We start from the raw sequence: 15,618 nt of genomic DNA on the forward strand, positions 1-15,618 counted from the left end.
AGCATTCTTGTTTGTTTTTTTACCATTGGAGAGAATAATGCACTAACTTTTCGCTTTGTTTTCGGTCACTCAGATTGCTTCTAATCTTTTGAACTATAAACTGGGCTGCTGAAAACCCCTGTACATATGTCATTTTGCTCATTTTCAAGAATAATACAATCCCAGCGGTGCGGCTTCTGCATGTAAAAATATATTCATTGTTTTGAAAGAGATTGCCAAATTTTCCTCCATGAAAGTTTTACCAATTTTCAGTGCCCCCAGCGGTGACTGAGAATTAAGATCATGGAGTCTTATTCAGGAATTTCCATTTCTAACCCAACACACAATGACCGGCTTATAGTGAATACTAAATGTTAAATAAAATGTTAGTTAACTGGGTGGAAGAATTGGAAAATACAGTTGGGTTTTGGTGGCAGCAAGAAAGCATTTTAAAATCCACTTTAGCATCTTGCTTGTTGGCTAAGTCACAAGATTACTGGAAGGCAAGGTAGACACAGATGACTTTCATTGGTCACTTTGAGTTGGCCTATTAGACATTTCTTTCTGAACCTGGAAAGAGTAGTAAATAAAAATTACTGCAGTTTTGTTATTACCTTCATGCAACAGAGTAGCAGGGGATCATAAGTAGAAATTTGTGCAGAGTACAATTGATATACTGGCCTTCCCGTAGCAAAATGATTTCCTACTGTAATAACCCATCTTCACATTTATTATTCCACGTGACTAACACAGGCAAAGATACAAGGGCGAGAAGACAAACTTCTCCTGTAATCTTCAAGTTGTTCCTATTTTAGAGGGAAGGCATGCGGACCCATACCTTCTGTAGTTTGCTGCAGGACACAGAGCCAAGAGGTGGCCTCATTGGGCCGAGAACCCAGCACGGTGCTAGGGACACAGTTAATGTCTAATAAATTTAAAGAAGTGAGAAGTTACTGAAGAAGGACGCTAACAGCAAAGGCCTTCATTTGCACTTTCCAATCTCACCAAAGCGGAGATTCTGACCTAAAACAAGCAGCAGATCCTACCCAAAGCGCAGACTCGAATTTGGCAGCTTAAATTCCATTCACGCTTTTTTTTTTTCTTCTTGTTTTGTTGTTGTTGCTCCTGCTGCTTTGTGGGCTTGGGTGACTTGTTTTGCCTTATTTGAGAGAGAGACGTCCGTGCTTATTTCATAGAGCTGCTCTGAGAAGTTAACACGCACTAAGCACCGTACCTGCCTTATCGCACACAGCGCACCTGCAAGCGGTGTGTTCGCTCAGCAGACCAGCACTCAGCGCGGCGCAAGGGCTGGAGGCTGGAGCCAGAGGCAGGGGCTTGTTCCTACCCAGGGAGTCCAAGACCTTTACTGTCCCTTGTGCCTGCCTATACCGTGTGGTGAGTAGCACGGGGAGACCCACATTCACTCACTAACCCCTTTTTCTTGCTTAGAACATTCAGTTGAGGACTCAGCAACTCTTCTCCCCTGCAAGGGCGCCACAAATCCTGCCTCACCTCCACCCAAGACGGCCTCAGAGACGCTTCAGCACCTCCCTTCCTCCTCCTCCTCCTCTGGAACAAGAGGGCAGAAGAATTGTGAAGCTTTCCCGCCCGTGTTCCTCTGGTTTTCAATTTGGTCCTAAGAGTTCAAGCAAAAGGCTGGCTTCATCCCACCTCATTTCCCCCTTCATTGCTCTGGCTTTTGACTTTTGGCCCTAGGGTTTCCGTCTATACAGTCAACATCAGATTTAGACGCGTCAAAGGCGGGGAGGCACTGGGAAGGGTGATGCTAAGCACCACCACAGTGCTGCACAGGGAACATCAAGGGTGTCACCAAGCCCGCCACCCGGCAGCTGCCCGGCGCGCGGCGGCGTCAATCACATCTGCGGCGTCATCTACGAGAGGAGACCCCCAGGGTGCTCAAGGTGTTCCTGGGAGACCGTGATCTGGGACCCCGTCACCTACACGGATCACCCGCTTCTCTAATGGTAAGCAAAGTGCATCATCTCTTTCTTGGTAAAGCTTAAGTGGCTCTGAAAAGAGCCTTTGGGTTGGAACGGGCCTCCCGGCACACTCACTTGGAGCTGGTGTACTTGGTGACGGCCTTGGTGCCCTCGGACACGGCGTGCTTGGCCAGCTCGCCGGGCAGCAGCAGGCGCACGGCCGTCTGGATCTCCCGGGACGTGATGGTCGAGCGCTTGTTGTAATGCGCCAGGCGCGACGCCTCGCCCGCGATGCGCTCGAAGATGTCGTTGACGAACGAGTTCATGATGCCCATGGCCTTGGACGAGATGCCCGTGTCGGGGTGCACCTGCTTCAGCACCTTGTACACGTACACCGAGTAGCTCTCCTTGCGGCTGCGCTTGCGCTTCTTGCCGTCCTTCTTCTGCGCCTTGGTCACCGCCTTCTTGGAGCCCTTCTTCGGGGCGGGGGCGGACTTGGCGGGCTCGGGCATGGTCGGGAGGACACCGGACGCGCTGGAGACAGACAGCGGAAGACAAATAGTAGCCGCAAAGCGCGACTTGCCCTTTTTATATAGAAGCCCTTATGCAAATAAGGTGTAAGTTGCAGTCCTAGGTCTCATTGGTGACTATTCAACATGACGTCAGTAGTTAGTTCTGCTCAATCACATAGCGAGACTCACAAAGCTACTGTCTTACTGGATAAACTAAAGCCACAACCCTAACCAATGCAAAGTGTTCTTTTTCGCGCTCAATAAGGGTTATAAAAAGTGCTGGTCTTTGTGTTCCTTTTACTGGCTACCGTTTGGCACTTCGGATCGTGATGTCCGGACGCGGGAAGCAGGGCGGCAAGGCGCGCGCCAAGGCCAAGACGCGCTCGTCGCGGGCCGGGCTGCAGTTCCCGGTGGGCCGCGTGCACCGCCTGCTGCGCAAGGGCAACTACGCCGAGCGGGTCGGGGCCGGCGCGCCCGTGTACCTGGCGGCCGTGCTCGAGTACCTGACGGCCGAGATCCTGGAGCTGGCGGGCAACGCGGCGCGCGACAACAAGAAGACGCGCATCATCCCGCGCCACCTGCAGCTGGCCATCCGCAACGACGAGGAGCTCAACAAGCTGCTGGGCCGCGTCACCATCGCGCAGGGCGGCGTCCTGCCCAACATCCAGGCCGTGCTGCTGCCCAAGAAGACCGAGAGCCACCACAAGGCCAAGTGAGGAGGAATTTGGAAACCACTAACGAACAAAAGGCTCTTTTCAGAGCCACTTCTATGGTCATAAAAAGGTGACACGACTTGCTTCACTCTCGCGTTAGTCTTTCGTTCAGGATGATTAGGAGCACAGTTCCCAGTTAGGCTCTAACCTTGGTTAACCCTCAACTCCTGTCCACATTTCAGGGTTGGTACTGTAGCGGCCAAGGGCAGTCTGCCCTTACCTTCCCACATGGATATATTTTGAATGAGTTACTCCCAAAACTTCCAGTGCAAAGACACTCATCCCCTCCTGTTTCCCTGAAAGCTGAAATTTATCACTAGAGATAGGGACTCTGACGGCTGGAGAGCTGTCATTTCTACGAGTCTAATTAGCTCAACTTCTGTTTACTTGGTCAAGGGTCTCAAACATGTCTTCCTTAACCTGTCAAGCCCTCAAGTTTTTGTCTAAAAAGTATAAAAGCTTCCTCAGCCCTTCCGGGTAGGAAATTTCGGTGGGCCTCCTCATGTAATAAAATGCATTTCCTGTTAATTCTGTCCCATGTCAATTTATCCCTTAAACCAGGTAGGGTCGAAGGGTGCAATGAAGGATGAAATTTTTCCCTTTCCTACAGTGTATTTTGTTGCCAAGTTGACATTTCTGAAGTAAAGAGACAAATTTTGCAGTCATTTGTATTGAATATACAAGAATATTACATTGATTCAAAAAGATTACCTATGTCAATACCTGGAAATTTGTTGTAGGTGGCTTAGGTGACAATTTTACTATCAAATCAAATTAACTTGGGGGGGGTGCAGGAGTGGTTTCCATAAATGGTACACAGAAACCCAACAGGGTGTTAGCAAACGGTAAGTTTGTATTTTAAAAAATTTGCCTTTAAAGAAAAATTGGTTTTAATGATCTGCTTACTAAGAGTATTCAAATGTAGTTCATAGTATTTTATTTGTATCCATGTCTATGTCAAGCATATGGGTACATATATTACCACACTGCCAATGCACGGATGTCCAATCTAGCGGTACACTCTCAGTCGTAACAAGGGTGACACCGAATGCTACCAACTTGATTCCCAGTTTTCACGATGGAAACCTACAGTTTGAAAAAATAGAAAGACTTCTAAAAAGCCAAAGGCCATTTTGAGAATAGTGAGTTCAAAGATACAGGTCTGTTTTCCCTATTTCTACATGGGCGAAGCAAGATCCTTGTATACTAGGCCTTGGAAAAGACTGGAATGTTTATGCTACTTCTCAAGAAACGGAGGCAAAAAACTTTCTTCTGTGGCCTCACTTATTAAATTTTAATGTACTTATACTTTCCATGAATTTTCGTTTCATATTCAGGTATTATGCATTCAGGACACAATACTAAGACACTGCCTGTCCAAAAGAAACTCAGTCTAATGGGAAGAAACAGAAAAGTAAACAACTAAAACAGAAGACGGCAAGAGAAATAAGCACAGGATATTAGGAGGGCGTGGAGGAGAAGATCTGTGAGAAGGAACAGCTCATCTGCAGGTTAGAGGAAATTGGAAAATAGGGGATAGGATGGGGATCTCTGTGGAGAATGAGCATCGGCAGATCCATGGCTTGTGATATGTTCGGCAATGACACCAAGTTCGATACTGTCGATAAAGTACAGGTTGCAAGAAACGGAAAGGGGCCTAAAGGAATCTGTAATCCACTTGCTTTGTTTTAAATGCTTTTTATATAGCATTTAATGACTATATAAATAATGACTCCCAAACCTTTATGTCCATCCCAGACTTACCTCTTGAGTTCAGGTGTGCATATTCATGTACATTCAGAAATTCTCGCAGATCAGCAGGAAACTGAAAATGCACACCCCAGACTGATAATTCCATCCCTGTTCCTCCGGTGAGCCTTAAAGGATGGCATCACCATTGACATCTTAGCATCAGCCAAAATAATCTGGGGTTACTGAGCATGCATTTTTGTGTGGTAGGGACTCCACCCTAAAGAGAGAGAAAAAGAGGAGGGAAGACTTTAAGGTCACCTAGATATGCGCCCAGGTGCCTACATTCCCCATGGCCTTGTAAACTGAGACAATTTAATCAGACTGCATGTTTATGTGTGTTACCATATATGGGAGACAAAGAAATAGAAAATGTATTTTAAAAAAAACTATGCCATGTGATGTGGGCCACTCAGTTCTTTTGGGTGCCGGCACGAATAAAGTTGCTTCCTGGAAAGAAAAGCCTCGGTGTCATGACTCTCTGTGCGAGAATCCTGCAACATTTGCATGCCATCCCTATGGCAAACTTCAATTCCTCTTATGGGGTGATGAAAGCTCACCTTGAAAGCCCAGAAAGAGCTGAGGTAGATTATCACAAGATTATCACAGTTAGCACATGGAGTGGATTCAGAGGCAGGGAGTAACCACATCCACAGATCTAAAAATGTCCACACAACTAGAACTACTCCTGCACCCGGATAAATCTTCATATACTCAGAACTGAAAGACTAATTTGGAGAATCGTACTTACTGCCTTCTCTCTGGGAGGGGGCTCTACCCAGCCAGCAAGAGTATGGGTCAGAGTGGACAGGGCCCTTAATAGCGATTTCCCAGCCCAGGAGGAAGGAAAACTCTCACACTTGAGATTACCAATCTATTTAGAAACTGGCCTTAGATTGGATCAACAGCCTCGTGTGTGCATGCACGTGTGTGTACAAGAGGGTAAACTGTGATGGTAGGAGGGCACTGCTTTCCTCCAAATAAATATACCTTCCCTTCCATAGGAAGGGAGACTAAGGAGAGAACACCTTGCTTGAAAAAGGAACTAGGGCACCTTGAATAGTATACTAGCATCATCCTAAAATGTGGATGTGGAGAACACAGGTCCTACTTATTCATGAACCCACTCTCAGGAAGGCAATGAACAGGATCGTGGTGGGTGACTAAGTTAGCAGTTGTTATGTTGGTATCCAAGCTCCAGAGTACAAAGCAAAGTTACTTAGAAATTTCTTTCCACGGGCTTCTAAGTTGAGAAGGGACAGAGGAGAGAAAACGAACGTGCAGGCGGTCTTCCTATGTGCTGACCCGAAGCGGATTACCGTGAGATAAAGGGCAATGTCCCCCATAGCAGAGCGGCTAGACATGGCGAAAACTATAAACCGGAACAAGCAGAATAGCTAAGTCAGGTGCACTTGAGTGCTTTTACCAACTTCCTAAAACATTGTAAAACGCCCAGAAATGGGGCGGTTCTATAGACGTAGCCCCCCAACAGATACAGGGAAACAGTCCTTTTCAACGTGCATGTGGTGGCTCTGAAAAGAGCCTTTGGGAAGGAGTGACAGACCTTGCGGTTCAGGCCCGCTCGCCGCGGATGCGGCGCGCCAGCTGGATGTCCTTGGGCATGATGGTGACGCGCTTGGCGTGGATGGCGCACAGGTTGGTGTCCTCGAAGAGCCCCACGAGGTAGGCCTCGCACGCCTCCTGCAGCGCCATGACGGCCGAGCTCTGGAAGCGCAGGTCGGTCTTGAAGTCCTGCGCGATCTCGCGCACCAGCCGCTGGAACGGCAGCTTGCGGATGAGCAGCTCGGTGGACTTCTGGTAGCGGCGGATCTCGCGCAGGGCCACCGTGCCGGGCCGGTAGCGGTGCGGCTTCTTGACNAGGGCCACCGTGCCGGGCCGGTAGCGGTGCGGCTTCTTGACGCCGCCCGTGGCCGGCGCGCTCTTGCGGGCCGCCTTGGTGGCCAGCTGCTTGCGCGGGGCCTTGCCGCCCGTCGACTTGCGCGCCGTCTGCTTCGTGCGAGCCATGGCCGGAGAGTTCAATGACCGTAAGGAGAAGCCCGTTCTGTCATATTTATAGTGAGAGTCAGAAGCTGATTGGACAAAAGGGGACCAGCCTACACAACCGGTACCAGGATTGGTTACAGACTCGAAACTTCTATTGAGCTCCAAATGCTCTGGTATTCTTGTCCACGACCTCATATATTTTTTCTGTCCGCTTTATACTAGTGATTTTCCCTAAAAATAAATACAAGCTACATAAGAAATAATGTTTTCCACACTAGATCCATATTAGAACAAAATAAACAGGAGGAATTATTTTAAATCCTATTTTGTTTAACCTAATATTTCCAAAATGCTCATTTTAACATATAATCAACAATTGATATTTTACATTCTTTTCCCAAACGCTGCGGAATCCAGTGTGTTTTTGACAAGTATGGCACTTAATTCAGACTAGCCACTGGCTACCATACTGGACAGCTCAATTCTATACCTGCTTTCCTCAATTGTTTATACTTTTTATACTTCGAGATTTTTCTTTTTCAGCAAGGAAATTCTAATTGCATGTAAACAATCCAGACTAGAAACTTCATAGGGAAACATCCTTACACCAACTAGTCATGTTCAGATAACATAAAACTCCAGTGCAGCACTTTACTAACTTGGAAATTCAAGATTGCAACAGAAACCCGTCTTATTTTACAAATTTGGGAAAGGACTGGCTTTGCCATGGGCTTGAAGAATGGCGGGTAATTGAACAATTACTCCTATTCCTGCCTTAAGGAATTTACCTTCCACCAAGGTACCTATGGTAGGAATAAAACGAAGCCACCCTTCTGCAAGTACATCCAGAGGTCCCACCAACTGGCAAAACCACAGGGTAGGTTGCTTGCAGGGTCTTAAATCAGATAGCTTTTAAAATTTCATCATTACAAAAAGACTTTGTGATACTGCTTTTGTTTAAGTCAAGTTATGGGGCTGATAGAAATGAGTTTCATAATGGTTACCAGACATACAAAAGCATTCAGTGTCCAGATCTCCTGAAGAAATTGTAGGTGGCTCTTAAAAGAGCCTTTGGTTTACATGGGAGTGCCGTTGTGGCAAACTACTCCAGGATCTCACTTGCCCTTGGCCTTGTGGTGGCTCTCGGTCTTCTTGGGCAGCAGCACGGCCTGGATGTTGGGCAGGACGCCGCCCTGCGCGATGGTGACGCGGCCCAGCAGCTTGTTGAGCTCCTCGTCGTTGCGGATGGCCAGCTGCAGGTGGCGCGGGATGATGCGCGTCTTCTTGTTGTCGCGCGCCGCGTTGCCCGCCAGCTCCAGGATCTCGGCCGTCAGGTACTCGAGCACGGCCGCCAGGTACACGGGCGCGCCGGCCCCGACCCGCTCGGCGTAGTTGCCCTTGCGCAGCAGGCGGTGCACGCGGCCCACCGGGAACTGCAGCCCGGCCCGCGACGAGCGCGTCTTGGCCTTGGCGCGCGCCTTGCCGCCCTGCTTCCCGCGTCCGGACATCACGAAACTGGGTTCTCTAAGCGTAACTAGTAAAACGGGTACGAGACCAGCACTTTTTATAACCCTTATTGGGCGCGAAAAAAGAGACTTGGCATTGGTTAGGGTTGTGGCTTTAGTTTATCCAATGAGAATGCAGCTTTGCGATCCTTGCGTCGTGATTGGGCAGAGCTGATTATTGATGTCATTTGAATAGTCACCAATGAGACCTAGGGCTGTAACTTACACCTTATTTGCATAAGGGCTTCTATATAAAAAGGGCAAGCCGCGCTTTGCGGCTACTATTTGTCTTCCGCTGTCTGTCTCCAGCGCGTCCGGTGTCCTCCCGACCATGCCCGAGCCCGCCAAGTCCGCCCCCGCCCCGAAGAAGGGCTCCAAGAAGGCGGTGACCAAGGCGCAGAAGAAGGACGGCAAGAAGCGCAAGCGCAGCCGCAAGGAGAGCTACTCGGTGTACGTGTACAAGGTGCTGAAGCAGGTGCACCCCGACACGGGCATCTCGTCCAAGGCCATGGGCATCATGAACTCGTTCGTCAACGACATCTTCGAGCGCATCGCGGGCGAGGCGTCGCGCCTGGCGCATTACAACAAGCGCTCGACCATCACGTCCCGGGAGATCCAGACGGCCGTGCGCCTGCTGCTGCCCGGCGAGCTGGCCAAGCACGCCGTGTCCGAGGGCACCAAGGCCGTCACCAAGTACACCAGCTCCAAGTAAACTCGTCTTCCCCCGAAAGACCGGATCCTGCAGACCCACACCACAAAGGCTCTTTTTAGAGCCATCCACTCCTTCTAAGAAAGAGCTTGTTCGCTGTTAGACTTTTTAACGTATACGTGGGCATTGTATATTTTAGAAGTAAATTACTTAGGACAAACCAGCGTTCTTGGTAGCAGGATTTGCCTAGTGTTTTGGCATTGGATTTGCAGTTTCTTTTTAGTATGAAATGTACTAATATACATCAATGCAGTGATCACTTCCACTCTTGAAATTGGGCTGCAGAACTATTTAGAATTTCCTGGGGTGAACTGTGTAGAACATAGTTTTCTGGCTCCTTCATTTTATCTGTGAGTAGACGTGGGGTAGTTTCCACCGGAGTGAGGGTTAGGGCAGGACCTGGGGACTGTAGGTCTCCGTTGATAAAGCTGGAGTATCTACTTGCCCCCAGACTCCGGTGGGCCTACAGCCCAGCCCCCTCCATCTTTTAAAACTGTAGTTGGAAGGCATACTGTCAGATCAGCAGTGCTGACTGAAAACTTGATTACTTAGTGTCACCAGGCAGCATAGTTCAGATTGTGTTCTATTTTCTCACCTCTCAGGAGTCTATACCATGGCCACTATCTCCTGCACTCCTCTTCCTCCCTCTCCCCCACCCCCCTGTAAATGTATAAGCATTAGAGTTTTCAGTAGAAGTGTGATAAATATGGTTTGAAAACTAAATCTGAGTCCTTTCCCATCAGGTTAAGTGAAGACTTGCAAAGGTTTCTTTTCCTTCTCTGCCTCTTCAGTTCCCTTTAATATTCCCAGCAACGAACTCAGTGTGTCTTTTCATTTCTATGTAGCCCACCGTTCTTCACTCCTACATTTATTCAGCAAATTGGTCTCCAGTGTAACAGGTGCTAAAATGTGTTCCTGCAGTGAGAAAGTCCCAGCATCTCCAGGGGAAACCGAAGAAAATATGGACCGTGAGAATAACCTGGGAAGTGAGCTAAGTGGAGCCTGCTTGGTGGGTAAGAGCCTGTGGCGGGGAGGGAAGCGTGCCCCAGACAGGGTGGTCTGAGCACCCAGCACTCCTTTAGAGGCTTCTAAAGCTACTTTAGAGTGGCTGGAGGCTGGGATGGCTGGACATAAATGTGGAAAGGGAAGTAGAAGGTGGGGTAGAAAACCTTATGATACAGACGTGCTGTGTACACCTTGACAAGAAATATAATGTTTATCTGCTGGGGGAAGGCAGGCTTTACAGAATTTTAAAATCTTGCAAGACGTAAGATTCTGAATCATTATCCTGCTGTCCCCTTTGAGAACAGATTGAAAGGGAGCGAGAGCCGGATCAAAAAGTTGGAAATACCACACAGGGGTGAGGTCTGGACTAAGGGGGCAGCAGTCAAGAAGAGGAGGGAGGAAGCTGGGGGGGAAAGGAAGCAGGCAGGGTCACGCCTTGCTTCAGGCCGCCTGACTTCCGGGAGGTGGAGGCACACTGGCTGCAAAGTGTAGCTTTCAGCTGGAGCAACGTCAATGCTCAAGAAAGGGGGCTCAGAAAGTGGGCTTGGGAGCGACACTCGCCATGTTCATTTCGATCGGGGTCCAGGCTCGCGGCCCCCAAATACAGCACCTCGGCGTACACTACATATCCTAAGTTTGAGAGCTGAGAAACTGCAGAAGCAAGAAGGTCACTTGGCCCCCCTCCCCCACCCCTGTTCCGCCCTTCTTCCCTGGAAGCAGATGAGTCTCTCCAGGGAAAGGTGCCCCTCCTGCACCCAGAGGGAGGCCTTCTTGTCACCAGAGACAGGCAATTGGGGGCCAAAAGGCCTTTTGAAAAAAACATTATTTCTTCAATTGGCTACTCGAGGCCCAATGCCCTTTGTCTTGTCAGTTCCTCACAAATTCATCTTTTGTCTAAAACGTATGAAATTCCCCATGGGAGTCACTTTGTTGAGACTTCCTTCCCGCGTAGCATGTACACATTCAATCACATTTGGACCCTTTTTCCTGTTGATCTGACTCCTGTTGGTTTAATTCTTAGCCAGAGATCCAAAGGGGATAGAGAATTCTTTATTCCCCTACATTTCATTCAGCAAATATTTATTGCTCTCCTACTATAAGCCAGGCCCAGTTTTAAGCCCAGCAATATGGCAGTGACGTGGTTCCGAACAAGTCTCAAAATGCCCCTTTGGCATGTGGACTATTTGGCACATGAACTAAAGTCAGACAACAACCCCACAGGCCAAGAACAACTTTTGGCCCTCCCTCAACTGCCCTAAAGAATTTCCATAAGCGGTGGATAACAGAGGGACAGCTTTACCGGACAAAACTTTTTTATGTGAAAGGTGCAGCTATAGGCCAGGCAAACAACTGATTAACCAAACTGCGACTCTTACTGGTCAGGAGGTCCGCCCCCCCTGCTTTGTGGCCCCAGCCCCCCCCCCCCCCCCCCCCCCCCCCCGCTTTCGTCCTCAGCCTGGGAGGGCGGCTAAGCCTCAAGTTGCCTGACTGCCTTTGAGTCTCTTATTTTTTTACAGGGCTTCTGTACTTATGAAATCAAGTTTGTTTTTCTGTTAATCTGCTTTATGTCGTTTTAATTAGAGGACCAGCCAATGAACCATGAAGGGAATAAGGGGAAATTTTCAGGTTCCTACAATGAACAAAGATGAAGGACTCATTCTTTTAAAGACGGTGATTTTTCTGCCCCAGTTAATAAGTGCAATGCATTGATGTGGAAAATTCCAGAGGGGGTTCACTTTTCCTTTAAGCCCAAAACAAGATACAGTATATTGAAGGAGAGCAGAATATACCACCTCAAAATATGCCGCTTTGGTATTGTGTCAGTGATGGTGAACTCACATGTACAACAGTTATTGCTGGCACAGGTGAATGTGATAAGACTTTTGTGGAAAGTGTAGTAATGTGAATCAAATACCACAAAATCTGCATCCTCTCTGACAAAGCATTTCAACTCTAAGTTATCCTCAGGAAATAAATTATGTATAGATCTCCTTTAAAATATATAAAAAAAGAAGAAAGCACATGTTAAGCACTAGAGAACTTGTTTAAAATGTATCATAGCAAGTGCTTATGATTTCCACAAACATAATCACTTTTTTTCACCTTCAGTCATGTAACTTTTCCAAAGTTTCAACTGAAAATATAGATTTCCTTTGGCAAAGGAAACTGATTAAAATATAGAACAGAATAGAAGTTTTAGTAATTGTTCTATCGGGGAACAAGAATACTCTGCCCGTTTCTAGGTCCTTCTAGCTAGGCTAGAATAAAATTGACATGAGACAGATTAACAGTAGAAAATCAAATATAACAGTGTATGTAGAGGGAATCCACACAGACATGGAATTTCAAAGGCCAGCGAAATGAGGCACATATGTCATTTTGATCAAGGAGGAGGGGCGAGGGTCTGGGACTTCAAAGGGAAGGAATGCACTTCACCTGAAGAGTTTGGTAAACAAACGTTTGCTGGGCCATTCAGTGGGGCATAGAGAAGACTTTGGTCAGGCAGGCCTTGCCAGGTTCCCGCGCATCTTCTACACATAGTTCCTACTGTAGTTATCTACTGTGAAAGCTCTGGTCCTGGAGCAGGGGGTGGATGCAATTTCCTTGTAGGCAGTTGTGGAGGAGGTAAAAAGCTTTTCTTGAATTTGCTGGATTTTAATAACCATGCCACACTGGCCTGTCTCATGGTGCCTGTCCTTGCCCGCCACTGTTCCAGGTGCACTGTGTCCAATGTGACACATTGATCATTGGGGAAAATAATTATTTTAAACATCTAGTATATTAAGACATTGCTAGAGAATTGGTTAAAGTGTACGATAGAGAATTCTTAAAGAAGGTTACCACAGAGATATTAAAAACAACTTTTTTTCTCTTTAGAGAGGGGAAGTTGACTAAAATATAACAAGCGGAAAGAAATTCTAAAGCCCCTATACACGGCACTGTGTGTCTTTGAAAGAAACATGTGCATTTATCTGTTCACCAAAATACCAGATTAGCCAACAGCCTTAAGTGTTCTGTGTGCTGAGGTAAGAGCTTGCTAGTTTATTTTGCATTTTTCATAACATTCAAAAGCAATTTTTAAAGCTTTAAAACGTGGCCGCCAAATAGGTACTAGGTACAAAACAAAACAGCACTAGGAAACCGAAGGCTTTTTGCTGTTGTTGTTAGACTTCCCTCCCCCACTGGGTGGCATTTTGCGTCTTAGGTTCTCAGTTCGGTCCGCCGGCGGACGTATAAAAGCAAGCAGCGCTGAGGACACGACAGGGCGTTCCGCAGTCTTCCGTGTTGTCATGTCTGGCCGAGGTAAAGGCGGGAAGGGCCTGGGCAAGGGCGGCGCCAAGCGCCACCGCAAGGTGCTGCGCGACAACATCCAGGGCATCACGAAGCCCGCCATCCGGCGGCTGGCCCGGCGCGGCGGCGTCAAGCGCATCTCCGGCCTCATCTACGAGGAGACGCGCGGGGTGCTCAAGGTGTTCCTGGAGAACGTGATCCGGGACGCCGTCACCTACACGGAGCACGCCAAGCGCAAGACGGTCACGGCCATGGACGTGGTCTACGCGCTCAAGCGCCAGGGCCGCACCCTCTACGGCTTCGGGGGCTGAGCTCGGAGTTCCCGGCTTCAGCGGCTCCCCTCACCCGCCCAGTCTGCAAACAAAAGGCCCTTTTCAGGGCTCCACCCACTATCCCAGAGGAGCTGTGACGCTACTTTGGCGCTCGCTGCCCCGCGTGGCGCGTGGGTCGCCCCCTCTCCTGCTGCAGACCTTACGCAGCGGCCCTCGCCGTCTGCCTTGGGGTCTTGTTGGCGGGATTTGCTTGAGGAAGGAGGTTGTGTGAAGGGGTTTCTAGGGCTTGCTGCGGGGAACACAACTTTTTGAGACCTAACTGGGCCCGCTGGGGAGACCCTCTGATGGGCCCCGTGCAAGAAGTCCTGATGGAGAGTCTGCTTGGTGAGAGTTGAAAAAGTTTTCAGACTGAAAATTCAGAAGAGTTTTGTCCTAAGGTTTAAGTTGTTTGTAGTTGGGGTCTCTGCCCCCTCCAAATGTCACCTGTCATCTCAGGTCAGTGTGAGTCTGGAAGAACAACTAATGTCCTCTTGCTGCTCATGGTCACTTATTTACCACGAAGAGTAGAGAATTTTTACAACTTAAGGTTAAAGGTGTATGTTTTAAGGATGAGGATCATGACTGACATTCAGCGCTAGCTTATGTTGGACAAACGGTGAGTGCGTCCTTGGTGGTTGCTAATAAAAATTCGCTGGCAGTTACAGTAACATTGTTATTAAGATTTGAGCAAAAAAGCACAATGTTTCTGCTCTATGGAGCTCAAGTGTGTTTAGTAGATATTTTCACAGAGTTTGTGTCATTAATGTAAACCACACGACACATGTATTTTCAACTTGGGAAAATGTCAGATTTGGCACCAGCAAGTGGACCCACATATACTTTGGACATAAAAAAGACTAATCTCAAGCATGTAAAAAAAGAAATTCTTAAGTGAGTTAAGATGTAAATGTCCTGTCCTAGAATTCTGCTTACTAAAGTGACGGTAGATGGTGAAATGTTTAAACACAGTCATTAGAGGCATCTTTTGGTTGTGAGATCAAGTTAAGTTCTAAATCTTTCCTGGGCCTGAGTTTCTTCATGTACATGGTTGTGATGATGATGATGATGACGACGACGATGATGATGATACCTCACTCAAAGGATTATTTTGAGGATTGAGTTGATAAGGTGAAGTGCTTAAGTAACAGTGCCAGACACACGCTGCTGTGAGAAGCAGTTACTTATGCTTCACCATGAATTGCATCTCATTTTGTGATCTCGGGGTGTGAGTAACTTTTTTTAACCACCACCTTCCAGCAGAGATCCAGCCATATTAACTGACTGGATTAAGATAGTCTCTTAGGGAGCCGTGCATAATACTCTGGTGTCAGTATGGTTTTTCCCAAACAACTTTGCAAATGATGGGGATATTCTATCTATTTAATTAATTAATTTATTTATGGAGTAGAATTTAGTGATTCATTACTTACACATGATACCAGTGCTCAGCCCAACAAGTGCCCTCCTTAACGCTGATACCCCATTTAGCCCATCTTCCACCCAACAGAGATATTCTCTTGATTATTCCTACAATGTGTACTTGTTCACTTGCACTCGTTTTGGGTTTATGCCTTGCTGACCTCAAAATACACTCCGACAAGCTGTCCTGTGGCACGGAAAGACCCAGACTAAATTACAAAGCGAGAACGCTTGGGTCTTTCAATCCATTTGAGCACATAGCCTGAGACAAAGGGGAAGACGTGTGGTACGTTACAGCTTGGGATGAGGGCGTGAGGAGATGGACCTCAGCAGCTGAGTCATTGGTTATATATTTAGTTACCTTTCTCTCTGCCACATACAGCCTTTCTTGTTGAAGACCAGAGTCCAAGTTTGGGCAAGTAGTTCCTCAAATGGAAGGTAACCCAGCACCAATGACAGGGACCTAGTCTTTTGAAGAGAG

The 15,618-nt window shown here is 47.7% G+C and overlaps 6 protein-coding genes across 7 annotated transcripts; 3 read left to right on the forward strand and 3 right to left on the reverse strand.

Annotated features, from left to right (window-relative positions):
• Positions 1-490: 490 nt before the first annotated feature.
• On the reverse strand, positions 491-2,482 carry LOC120225307 (histone H2B type 1-C/E/F/G/I). The gene has a single exon (XM_039223555.1). The coding sequence runs from the start codon at positions 2,429-2,431 to the stop codon at positions 2,051-2,053; it is 381 nt and encodes a 126-aa protein (XP_039079486.1). The 5' UTR covers positions 2,432-2,482; the 3' UTR covers positions 491-2,050.
• Positions 2,483-2,760: 278 nt separating this feature from the next.
• LOC120225306 (histone H2A type 1-E-like) lies at positions 2,761-3,398 on the forward strand. The gene has a single exon (XM_039223554.1). The coding sequence runs from the start codon at positions 2,761-2,763 to the stop codon at positions 3,145-3,147; it is 387 nt and encodes a 128-aa protein (XP_039079485.1). The 3' UTR covers positions 3,148-3,398.
• Positions 3,399-5,352: 1,954 nt separating this feature from the next.
• LOC120225289 (histone H3.1-like) lies at positions 5,353-7,977 on the reverse strand. 2 transcript variants are annotated; one of them, XM_039223537.1, is made up of 3 exons: positions 7,911-7,974; positions 6,814-7,128; positions 5,353-6,771 (listed from the first exon to the last, which is right to left on the reverse strand). In XM_039223537.1, the coding sequence occupies exons 2-3, from the start codon at positions 7,090-7,092 to the stop codon at positions 6,466-6,468; spliced, it is 585 nt and encodes a 194-aa protein (XP_039079468.1). In that variant the 5' UTR covers positions 7,093-7,128; positions 7,911-7,974; the 3' UTR covers positions 5,353-6,465. The 2 variants fall into 2 exon arrangements, with proteins under 2 accessions (XP_039079468.1, XP_039079467.1); XM_039223536.1 differs by having other exon boundaries at positions 5,353-7,128; positions 7,911-7,977.
• Positions 7,978-7,993: 16 nt separating this feature from the next.
• On the reverse strand, positions 7,994-8,406 carry LOC120225291 (histone H2A type 1-E). The gene has a single exon (XM_039223538.1). The coding sequence runs from the start codon at positions 8,403-8,405 to the stop codon at positions 8,013-8,015; it is 393 nt and encodes a 130-aa protein (XP_039079469.1). The 5' UTR covers position 8,406; the 3' UTR covers positions 7,994-8,012.
• Positions 8,407-8,678: 272 nt separating this feature from the next.
• LOC120225292 (histone H2B type 1-C/E/F/G/I) lies at positions 8,679-9,143 on the forward strand. Its single transcript, XM_039223539.1, has one exon. It carries the CDS (start codon positions 8,734-8,736, stop codon positions 9,112-9,114), a length of 381 nt encoding a protein of 126 aa, XP_039079470.1. The 5' UTR covers positions 8,679-8,733; the 3' UTR covers positions 9,115-9,143.
• A 4,263-nt stretch (positions 9,144-13,406) lies between these two features.
• On the forward strand, positions 13,407-13,718 carry LOC120225312 (histone H4). Its single transcript, XM_039223561.1, has one exon. The coding sequence runs from the start codon at positions 13,407-13,409 to the stop codon at positions 13,716-13,718; it is 312 nt and encodes a 103-aa protein (XP_039079492.1).
• Positions 13,719-15,618: the final 1,900 nt, after the last annotated feature.

Source organism: Hyaena hyaena, unplaced genomic scaffold (assembly GCF_003009895.1).
Source record: "Hyaena hyaena isolate Hyena2069 unplaced genomic scaffold, ASM300989v1 scaffold_1367, whole genome shotgun sequence".
Classification (NCBI taxonomy): domain Eukaryota; kingdom Metazoa; phylum Chordata; class Mammalia; order Carnivora; family Hyaenidae; genus Hyaena; species Hyaena hyaena.